Source organism: Bidens hawaiensis, unplaced genomic scaffold (genome assembly GCF_021521415.1).
Source record: "Bidens hawaiensis isolate Kalapana, Puna unplaced genomic scaffold, B.hawaiensis_p1.1 tig00062980_1, whole genome shotgun sequence".
Taxonomy (NCBI): Eukaryota; Viridiplantae; Streptophyta; class Magnoliopsida; order Asterales; family Asteraceae; genus Bidens; species Bidens hawaiensis.
In genome coordinates, this window is record NW_027501296.1 from 28,098 (window position 1) to 39,763 (window position 11,666).

The window sequence follows — 11,666 nt, forward strand, 5'->3', positions numbered from 1 at the left end:
TACCAACTTGTAAGGCCCCGTCACCGGTAACCCTACTTTCGTGTTGGATTTACTCATAAACGCAGTTCTAAATATCAGAGTTAATTAAAAACTTTACGCGGAATATAAAACTTTCATAAAACACTACATATCAATTCATAATCATGTCTTAAAACATTCCTCTTGTCTTTCAAAATCAAAACATAACTTATAAAACATATCAGATCTTCAGATGCCAGGCTTTAGTCTTCTGCCATGTGTCCTCCACTCAAGCCAGCTGTCTCATCCTACTCACCTGCGTGCATACTAAAAGTCAGCTACGCTGAGTGAGTTCTAGTTAATCATACAATACCATACAATACCTTATTACATACATACGTACTTAACCTCATAACTTTTTTTCATACACACATAAGTACTCATACTTTCATTCTTACTTACATACTTTCTTTCTTACTTACATACTTTCTTTTCATTCATAATCATACATTTTAAAGAGCCTTTCGCCCTATAACCTCACAGATATTATAAGGGTCTGGTCCCTAACATCACAGATATTATAAGGGTCTGGTCCCTAACATCACAGATATTATAAGGGTCTGGTCCCTAACATCACAGATATTATGAGGGTCTGGTCCCTAACATCACAGATATTATGAGGGTCTGGTCCCTAACATCACAGATATTATTAGGGTCTGGTCCCTTGTTTTCGAATATTAGTAGGGTTCGATTCCCTCTTCGTTACCATACAACCATACATCATACCTCGAGTATTATTAGGGCTCGGTACCCTTTTCGTAACCATACAACCATACAACCGTCATTTCCTTCTTTTATTAACTTTATTACGTTCATACACATAAACATACATATCATACTTGCCATATTTATAACGTTACAACCTGACAGTACGTGCAATATCCGAAGATCGTTCACGAACCATCAAGCAATCATTCATACATATCACATATATCACATATGGCTTTATAACGTTACAACCTGACAGTACGTGCAATATCCGAAGATCGTTCACGAACCATCAAGCAATCATTCATACATATCACATATATCACATATGGCATACACTTATCACTTAGGATAAATGTATTAACAACACATCAAGTATGCACACAGCCCCGAAAACATAACAAGGAATGGGGCTAGAAACTCACCTGGATCCTGTTACGCTCGCCGTTGATCGTAATTCCTTTCTTTAACTGGGCTCGGCTAACTGTATAATATTTACACATATCAATTAACTACTACTACTCGTTTTGTATTTCTATCTATATATGACCCACAACGAACGGGGGTCCGGGGGCAGCGCCCCTGGCAGCGGGGTTCTAGGGGCGGCAGCCCCTAGCGGGGTCCAAGGGGCAGAGCCCCTGGCTGGGGTTAAGCTGCCAGGTCAGCTTGGAAAAATTTTATTTTCGATAACTGCCTTAACACATTTTCCATTAGGTTTTTAATTTATTTTATAAACGAACTTCGCTTCAGGCGAAGTTAAACCTTAGGCGAACTTGGCTTCAGGCGAAGTTAAACCTTAGGCGAACTTGGCTTCAGGCGAAGTTAAACCTTAGGCGAACTTGGCTTCAGGCGAAGTTATACCTTAGGCGAACTTGGCTTCAGGCGAAGTTATACCTTAGGCGAACTTGGCTTCAGGCGAAGTTAAACCTTAGGCGAACTTGGCTTCAGGCGAAGTTAAACCTTAGGCGAACTTGGCTTCAGGCGAAGTTATACCTTAGGCGAACTTGGCTTCAGGCGAAGTTATACCTTAGGCGAACTTGGCTTCAGGCGAAGTTAAACCTTAGGCGAACTTGGCTTCAGGCGAAGTTATACCTTAGGCGAACTTGGCTTCAGGCGAAGTTAAACCTTAGGCGAACTTGGCTTCAGGCGAAGTTAAACCTTAGGCGAACTTGGCTTCAGGCGAAGTTATACCTTAGGCGAACTTGGCCGTAGGCGAAGTTATCCTTAGGCGAAGTTACGCTTGAAGGCGAAGTTACGCTTGAAGGCGAAGTTCATCAGGCGAACTTAATCTTGCAGGCGAAGTTATCGCGTTGCAGATCTGTTTGCCCATAAATCCTTCGTTTCTTAGCCAAATAACTCGATTTTGGTACCCACGGAATCGTATGATCAGCGCCTACAAATCCCAACCATCAAATCGGCCTAAAATCGACGTTTTAGGGGTCCGATTTGGGCAGTTTGGGTTTCGGGTCCGGTTAACCCAACCAATCCTAACCATTTTCAGTAATATTAGATTTGGGGGATTTGTTCTTACCTTACCAACTCAGATCTATCAACAAAATCTCGGGTCTCGGCTTCGAATCTCGATCGGTTAGTATGTGTGTGTTTTGAGGAGTGTGTGGAGTGTGTGTGGGGTTTGGTGAGAAATGAGATATTTTGGGATTTTGGGGGTATTTATATCCCTGAAATCCCATTCTCATTTATCCTATCTCAATTAATCCAAGTCCATGACCCGCTCCTACCCGATATTAATAATTAAAAACGCGAAATCACTAACATAACTTTCTTTATTCAACATTATAAATTTTAGGATGTTACACGTTCCAAGGCTGCCCAAGCTGTTAATGAACAGCTTCGGCTGGCTAAGGAAACTGCAAGGAACGCAACCGAGAGGGCCACCAAGGCTGAAGCTGTTGCTGAGCCTCTACGCGTGGAGAATGAAGAGCTTAAAGCCAAATTAGAGGCTCTCCAGCAGGCTCATGATGCCTTGGCGATGGAAGACGCCAAAAAGCTTCAGGAGATCTTGGACCAGAGGGGGGTGCTTGACCATACTGAGCGGAAGCTAAAGGGCGTCGAAGAGGCTGCGGCTAAAGAAGTGTTGCTTGCCAACCTCAACAAGAGTGAAGCCGAACGCGCCCGTAACGAAGCTCAAGCTGCCCTCCAAGAAGCTCTGGTTGCCAAGGAATGGCTTCTTCGAGAAGCGTTGTCTCAGGTAAGCTTTTCTTGTCTTTACGCTTTTCTTTGTAAATAGAAAAGGTTCTGATACTTGTATTTTTTCTTTGTAGGTTGTGCATCGGGTCTTTTCAGAGACATCTTATGACGATGCTATGAGCGCAGCCCTCAACGCTTCTCACGAGGATGGGGAAAAGGTCGGCTTCCTGCTTGGTCTAGGGTTCGTTGAGAAAGGCATCCCGCCTTCCAACTTGGAGTTAAAATCGAAGGCTCAGAATTACCTATTTCAATCGAAGGAACATTGGAGTTTGGAGTTTGCTGATGAAGACGTTAAAATCGAAGGAACACTGGGTTGTGATCGAACCTGGTTATACAGAACCACGTGAAGGTGCAGAACTCACTCCGGCTCAACAGACGAGCCTAGATGCTATGCGTCTCAAGGACTTGAAGGCTCAGAATTACCTATTTCAATCCATTGATAAGCAAATCGTGAAGACGATGACCCGCAAAGACACGGCGAAACAGATATGGGACGCCATGAAAAACAAGTATCAAGGAAACGTGAGGGTGAAGAAGGCACAACTGCAAAGGCTTCGAAGAGAGTTCGAGACCTTAGAGATGAAAGAAGGAGAAAGTATCACGGAGTACTTTGGCCGGGTGATGACAACGGCCAACGAGATGAGAAACTTCGGGGAAGAGATGGATGATGTAAAAGTGGTAGAGAAAATCCTCCGGTCTCTAACTGAAAACTTCAATTATGTTGTGTGCTCAATTGAAGAATCAAAAGATACTGATGAAATGACAGTAGATGAGTTGCAGAGTTCGTTGTTGGTGCACGAACAAAAGCTATGTAGAAGAACAAACGATGACCAGGTGCTAAAAACTGAACTCGAACCCACTGGCAGAGGAAGGGGAAGAGGACGAGGTCCATCCACGAGGGGACGTGGTCGGGGACGCGGAAGATCCAGACCCGACTTTGACAAATCATCCGTTGAATGCTACCGATGTCACTAACTCGGGCATTTTGCGTATGAGTGTAACCAAACAGAGAAGTCAGCAAACTATACCGAATTCGATGAAGGCGAAGACCTGCTGCTAATGACTCATGCCACATTGAAGGAGGAGCCGAAGAAAGGTTTGTGGTTCCTAGACTCTGCTTGCTCGAACCACATGACTGGGAGGAAGGATTGGTTCATGAACTTGGATGAAAGGTTCGCGCACACAGTGAAGTTGGGCAACGATCTTCGACTAAATGTGAAAGGAATAGGAGATGTGAAGTTGGAAATAGGAGGTGTCTCTCAAATTGTCTCGAAGGTGTACTATGTTCCAGAACTAACCTCTAGTCTCTTGAGCATAGGACAACTTCAAGAGAAAGATTTAACCGTTGTGATTCGAAGAGGTGTTTGCAAAATATATCACCCACACCGTGGTGTGATAATAACTTCAACAATGACCAAGAATAGAATGTTTTTGGTAAATGTGAATGTAAGAGTTTCTCAACACAGGTGCTTCAAGACAGCAAGTGATGAAGAGGGTCAAATGTGGCATAGAAGGTTTGGACATGTGAACTTCAAGTCCATTCGAACCATGCAGTATAAGGGCCTTGTGAAAGGGCTGCCAAAGGTGGTAGAACCTACTACAAATTGTGAAGTGTGCAACCTAGGCAAACAGCAAAGAGAGAGTGTGCCAAAGAAAAGTATGTGGAGAGCTAATGAAAAACTCCAGCTCATTCACACTGACCTTTGTGGTCCAATCGAACCAGAATCTCCAAGTGGCAAAAGGTATGTGATGGTCCTTATTGATGATTATTCTAGAAAGGGCTGGGTGTATTTTTTGGGCAAGAAAAGTGAAGCTTTGGACCACTTTAAACAATTTAAAGTGATGGTAGAGAAAGAATCTAGGTTGTTCATTAAAGCATTAAGAAGTGATAGGGGAGGTGAGTTTAACTCAAAACAATTCAATGAGTTTTGTGAAAGTTCTGGAATTAAAAGACAACTTACTACAGCCTACACTCCACAACAAAATGGAGTGGCAGAGCGCAGAAATAAAACCTTGATGAATATGATAAGATGTTTGTTAATTGAGAAACAAATGCCAAAATGGTTCTGGCCAGAGGCAGCAAATTGGGGCTGCCATGTTTTAAACCGTTGACGTGGGAGGAGGGCCTACAGAATCTAGTCAGATCCTTTTAACTTGATTTATCCCTTTATCTCTTGATACTTTGTGCTATGTGTACTTGGAAGAAAGAAGGTTTTCATTAATGCTCAAAACTAACATGCAGATGGAGCTCAAGAAGACTTCACAGAAAGTTTTGCATTTGCTCTAGTAAATGGTGCACTCGGAGTGTTTGAAGTTCATGGACGAAGGATCCGAGATTTCAGGTACATGTTTCTTAAGGATATTTGGAATTTTGTAGTCCCATTTAGGTCTAATGCATTCACTCATGTTCAGTTATGTCTTCCCTTTAAGTTGTCATGATGATTATTTCCAATTGTGCAGACCGAAATGGCCCGATGCATCATTTATATCTTCTGAAGGACTGATTACTGCAATGGCTTATCGTATTCCTCATGTGGTTAGTTTATTCTCTTGTGTATTTTCTTCAGGTTTAATATCATAACAAAAACAACATGATTTGTTTGTCAGGTTATGGGGGACAAATTAGGGAATGTTCGGTGGTGGGACGTGACAACTGGACAATCTTCCTCTTTCAGCACTCACAGGGAAGGAATTAGAAGAATCAAATTCTCGCCCGTTGTTCTTGGAGACCGTAGCCTCGGGCGTATCGCTGTTTTGTTTAATGACAATACATTCTCAGTATTTGATCTTGTAAGTGAGAAAAGTAGCATTTTGCTTCTTTTCTTACTTGTTGTTTTGCAACATATTTTTAGGTACATAATATTTGAATAATATTTGTCAAACCATATATAATTGAATTAAAATCTCACTTTCAGGATTCACAAGATCCATTAGCCAATTCCTTATTGCAGACTCAGTATCCAGGAACCCTTGTACTGGAACTTGATTGGTTACCGGTGCGAACCGATAAAAATGATCCTTTGATATTATGTATTGCTGGAGCCGATAGTAGCTTTTGTCTCATTCAGGTTAACATGTATGCATCACATCACATATCACTTGCTTTGATTTCTAGTCACGTTAAATAATAAAATAATCATTTGAGTGACAAAAGAACCAGTAATGTAACGCATCCCGGATGTGTGAAGGAACGTTTTCGACCAATGCCAATATGTTCTCCTGTATTGCTTCCTACACCACATGCCATGGTGATATAATATTAGCAATACTTTATCTGTCCTTTCATTCTGAACATGATAGGGTTAAATTGTATTTAATTTTGTAATAACAGGCATTAAGGTTGATCTTGCAATATAGGGTAAAGCCCTCATGGTTTGATACACATAGTGCAATTCCAGATATTAAAGGGAATCCCCAAATGTTAAGAAGTTCGTCATCTGTTGGAGACCTTCGTAGCTATTTGATTGACGCGTCACCTATTGGTGGCTCGGTTGTCCCCGAGTTGCTTCTTAAAGCATTAGACCCTTACCGAAGAGAATGTAAGATTTATACGGTTAGGACCATTTCATAACTTTCAAATAATTCAGAAACTTTTAGAACTATTAACAACTAATCATTTTATTCATTTATTTTATATATTTAATATTATATGATGGTAGTTTTGTCATTTACTATATGTAGTAATTATGTGATTGCATATGTGTAATCACAAGTTTATAAATGCATAATAGCCGGATTGCGTATTTACATATATGTGTAATAACCAACATAGATATATGCAATCAGAAATTTCATATAATATATGATAAAACTATCCTCCAAGAATATTAAATACATAACCTAAATAAATAAAACAAGTTCGTAAAGTTCTTAAGTTTCTAGGAAGTTCTGAAATGATCATGATCTTATACATACATACATACATATACATATACATATACATACATATATGTATGTATATATGAAAAAAGTTCATTATTTTTTTTCTTTTTTTATAATCTTTTATATATGTTTTATCGAATCAGGTTGTGTATTAGATGACGAAAGGGTGCGACAGTATGCTTCTATACTCAATAAGGGTTCTGCTGCAAGGTTTTCTTTTGCTGCTGCAATATTTGGTGAAACCTTAGAGGCTTACTTTTGGTTGCAATTGCCGCATGCATTAAAACACTTGTTGAACATGTTATCTAACAAATCTTTAAAACGAGCACCCGTAAAACTTCCAACTACATCAGTTGATGATACAGCTATTCTAACTAGGATGTTTACCAAAGGGAGATCTAAAGCAGTGTCAACACACACAACTTCAGTGGTACATTTATGCTTCTTTACAACAAAAATCACACAAATTTAGTGGTAACATGATTTATGCTTCTTTACAACAAAAATGTCAGTTTGTTTGAGACATAATATGGTATCTGTCTTGGTAGAACGATGGCCAACTTAGGATGATGGCTTTTGACCAACAAGAGTTGTGGGAAAATGCGAGTGAACGTATTGCATGGCATGAGCAACTAGAGGGTGAACAATCTATACAGAACTGTGTACATGAGTGAGTTTATATCGTTGTTGAGTTTTTAGATTGATGGGGATGATTCATAATAAACCAATTGGTAACTGGATTTCCTAATAATATATATATCAGGCTTGTGACGGTTGGTAATTTGAATGCTGCTGTGCACTTACTGCTATCAACTCCACCAGAGAGCTCGTTTTTCTATCTGAATGCTTTGCGTGCGATTGCTCTTTCATCTGCAGTTTCAAGGTCGTTGAATGAACTAGCGGTTAAGGTAGTTGCAGCAAATATGGTGAGGACTGACAGGTCATTGTCGGGCACGCATTTGCTTTGCTCTGTTGGGAGATATCAGGAAGCTTGTTCACAGGTTGTATTTTAAGAAGTTATTGTTTCTGATAAATACCTAAAACATGATACTTTGATTATCTGTTTATGATTGATTCTTAAAGCTGTCTGTTATGTTCATATGTTTGCTCCAAGATGCTGGATGTTGGACCGATGCTGCAACTTTGGCAGCAACACATTTGAAAGGAACTGACTATGTAAGGTTCGTTTATGTTCGTTCATTTAAATTTGTTTATGTTTGCTCCCTTATGTTCGTTAGTTTACATTTTTTAAGTTAGTCTGGTTACGTCGTTAATATATTCATTTAAATTTTGTAGGCTCATCACAATTTTGTCTGGTTTTAGTAACTTTTTAACCCAATAGACCAAGACATTCTTGTTCACGTGTACTTTGAATTGATTTTAGCTCAGTTATGTTCGTTCTTGAGCCATTTGTTTATGCTATTAACGAACGAACACAAACACGTTCAATCATTCATATTCTTAGTGAACGAATGCGAACAAGAAAACCTTGTTCGTTAACTGTTCATGTTCGATCGCTTGTTTGGTTAAAGTTAAACACCGTTGGTATTCGTTCGGTTCGCTTACACGCCTAGTTGTACAAAATGATAAGGAATCTTATAAATAGGACAGTTCATGTTTTTATATTATTAAACTGTGTATATTATTATCTTCTTTTTGTTTATTCAAACTTAACAAGGCAGAATATGTTATTTAGATATATTTTATATGTATCATCTCATTTGTTATATTTTTCAGGGTAATGCAAAGATGGGCAGGACATGTCTTAAATGCTGAACACAACATATGGAGGTATAATTCACTTATAAATATTTGACCTGTCTTAACCTATTCAAATAGCTGGACTTCTCTTGAAACTTTGACCCGAATGGTTGACTGATTATGGAATGCGGGGCACTAATAATGTACGTAGCAGCTGGTTCATTGCAAGATGCATTAGCAGCACTGCATGAGGCTCAGCAACCCGATACAGCCGCCATGTTTATTATTGCCTGTCGGGAAGTTCATGCTGAATTTATAGAAAACTTAGATCCTAATGAAGACCCGTCGGTCAAGGAAAAGTTGCTCGTGTTACATGGATTAAACCCACAAAACGAAGTAGTTATCGCGGTTGGTGAGTTATACACCAAGTACCAACAGAACCTAGTCCATCTCTGCATGGACTCGCCGCCAATTTCGGAATAATTCAAGTTTTTTACAGGAAACTGAAGCCAAGTAATGGATATGTAAAGCTTCCGGTACGGTTACAAATAATAATTTTTATCTTTTTACTATAAAATAAAATAGACTCCATCTTGATGCAACCAAGATCATTATTTGCATAATAGAATATGACAACTTTTGGTCTCACAGCACATATATGAACCATTTGAGTCTTTGCATGTATGGTCTGAAGGAATTCAAAGTTATGATAAAACAAGATTTGTGATCAAAAGATAAGATTGACTTATTTTGAAATTAAGACCATGCATTAGCTAGGCATGAATTGGAACTTTCGTATGTATAGTTCAAGTATGTAAGTGTATATATTTGTGTTAAAACAGAAAATATTAAAGTTTATATATGGTACACAAATACCAAAAAAAATGTTGATTTATCATTTATGGGTTAAATTGTATGAATGTTGATTTATCTAAAGTGTTATTTGGAAAGTTAAGCTACATTACCTATTAGTATGAGATACATAACTGAGAATGGAGTTAACTGTGTATATGTGGTTCATAGTTCTTCAAAAGTCACACATTAGTTCTTTTAATTTTGTTTTATATTCAGTTCAGTAAAGTTTTAGAAAGTTAAGTTACCCCACCTCTGATGCCGCTTTGTTCATTTTCTTATTTCCTAGGTGTTTTGATCCAAGTTTGGTTAAGATCCCGGTGGAAGTGGAGAACCTGGATTGATTTCGGAAATGAGGAAATCCGAACTTCCACTAACTTAATGTTAACGCAAAAAATGAAAGATAACAGTGGTAATCTGAGAAAGAATGGAACTGGTCAACTTAGGAAAGGTCAATACAAAATTCAAAATCGAAAGACTTTTATAGCTTGGCATTGTAACTTTGTATGTTAATAGCACTAAAGTGACCAACCTACATAGATTCCAAGTGGTTTAATCACTTTAGGTGCAGCTAACATTTTGGAGACTTGTATTGGGTCTAAGTTGTAATTAAAAGTGATAGTACTGCTGCTTACACAGGGGAATAACTAGGAACTCACAAAACCACTAGAAGATTAAAAGGGTAATGTTGACAATTTGCAGATTCGTTAAGAGATTTGAATTATCCAAAACTATTCTATTGGAGTATTGGTGTATATGTATTGTTTGTTTATCTTCATTATATTATACTTTTTGTAATATTATATTGGAATATTTATTTACTATATTACATGGATGTTTAATTGCGTTTTAAAAAGTTCACCGCATTCAATAACACCGCCAAAACCAGCAACACGTATGTGGCGCATGACGTTCTCCGGTATTGGTTTACGTCTAACGCATTCCCAAAATTTTTGATCGCCACGACGAACTGTTAGGGGTTCTTGACTAAAATTGTTATTATGAAACAAATGGTAGGCTCGGTGATTTTCACCTAAAAATAACAAATCAGAACTATTTGGACCAGGAAACACTCGTGGAGTCATTTTCTAATCTCACAACACAGGTTATGAAACTCCTAACAATTTAATTGTAGAAATGATAGGATGGCTTTAAATAGAATTCATAATCAACTTCCACACATATATATTGCATGATTTATTTTAAACCTGCCTCATGCATGTACGAATAATATATAAGATTTCAAAAGAATCATTCAATTAAAAACACAAGGTTCACGGATTCATTATTCACTTGTAGTGTCACTTCAATGCAAAAAAGCAAAATTATCAATATCACATGTAAACAATACTTAGATCAAACCGTGATCTTAAACCACGGGTTGACTAAAAAACAAAAGAAACACATGTGAACATTCTGTTAAGTTATTTAATTTGGAAGATAATAAACTTACATACCCGCCCGAGGCATCACTTTAACCAACTGAGCCCGAGACATCACTTTTCTTATTTAAATAACTTATATAGTTTAATAGGAAATTAAAAAATAAATGTCGAGTAGGTATTTGGGTTGAGTGGATTGCCTGTTTGTTGAGTTAGTAGTTTTGTTGAATAGGTGAACCATTTCCTCACCCTAATGACTATAACATCCATCATTGATGGATTATGCAGCACTTAAATTCCTATAACCAACAGTGATGTGGCCACATTTCATACTCGCCGCAAAGCACTCTTATATCTTGTATCGTAAACTATAAGGTATGTGAATTTTGCTATAGCAAATTCCGGTACCATAACTAACCAAACCCATATTGATCAAATCTTCGATGTGTTTCCGCCGCAACACGCTGGCACTATTCGAAGTTAGATTCCATACTAAATTAATCCATAAAGAAACATCAGATTCTATATAAGAGTATGCTATGAGAGCACATGAGATAGTAGAGCATTCTCGGCAGCATTACGTAAGTTGTCTAAATATTTTTAAAAAGATGTTAAGTGATTGTGATTTGAAGAAAGAGAAAATTTTAAAAGGATAAGTAAATTTGAAAGAACTCTGCGCATCCTCTATTTATTGCGAGATGTAAAAAAATATTATTTAATTGTATATCAGAGAAAAAATGTAATGTCTTTTTGTGTAATTATAAAGATAGAGAATCAAACAAGAATGCTCTTGCAAACTATTCAAGCTCAATGTTAAAACACGACGATTCTCATACCATCTTTCATCAACATCAATTGCGTTTTTAAAAGTTCACCTTTAAAGGTAATATCAATATGGTACGGATACAAAAGATA

At 38.0% G+C, this 11,666-nt stretch overlaps 1 protein-coding gene across 1 annotated transcript; it reads left to right on the forward strand.

Moving 5' to 3' along the window:
• The first annotated feature begins 3,993 nt into the window (after positions 1 to 3,993).
• On the forward strand, positions 3,994 to 9,213 carry LOC143603842 (uncharacterized). Its single transcript, XM_077080522.1, has 13 exons — positions 3,994 to 4,831; positions 5,177 to 5,276; positions 5,395 to 5,470; positions 5,542 to 5,724; positions 5,850 to 6,010; positions 6,095 to 6,182; positions 6,266 to 6,473; positions 6,960 to 7,246; positions 7,365 to 7,486; positions 7,580 to 7,817; positions 7,900 to 7,997; positions 8,554 to 8,612; positions 8,714 to 9,213. The coding sequence occupies exons 1-13, from the start codon at positions 3,994 to 3,996 to the stop codon at positions 8,998 to 9,000; spliced, it is 2,745 nt and encodes a 914-aa protein (XP_076936637.1). The 3' UTR covers positions 9,001 to 9,213.
• The last annotated feature ends 2,453 nt before the right edge of the window (positions 9,214 to 11,666 follow it).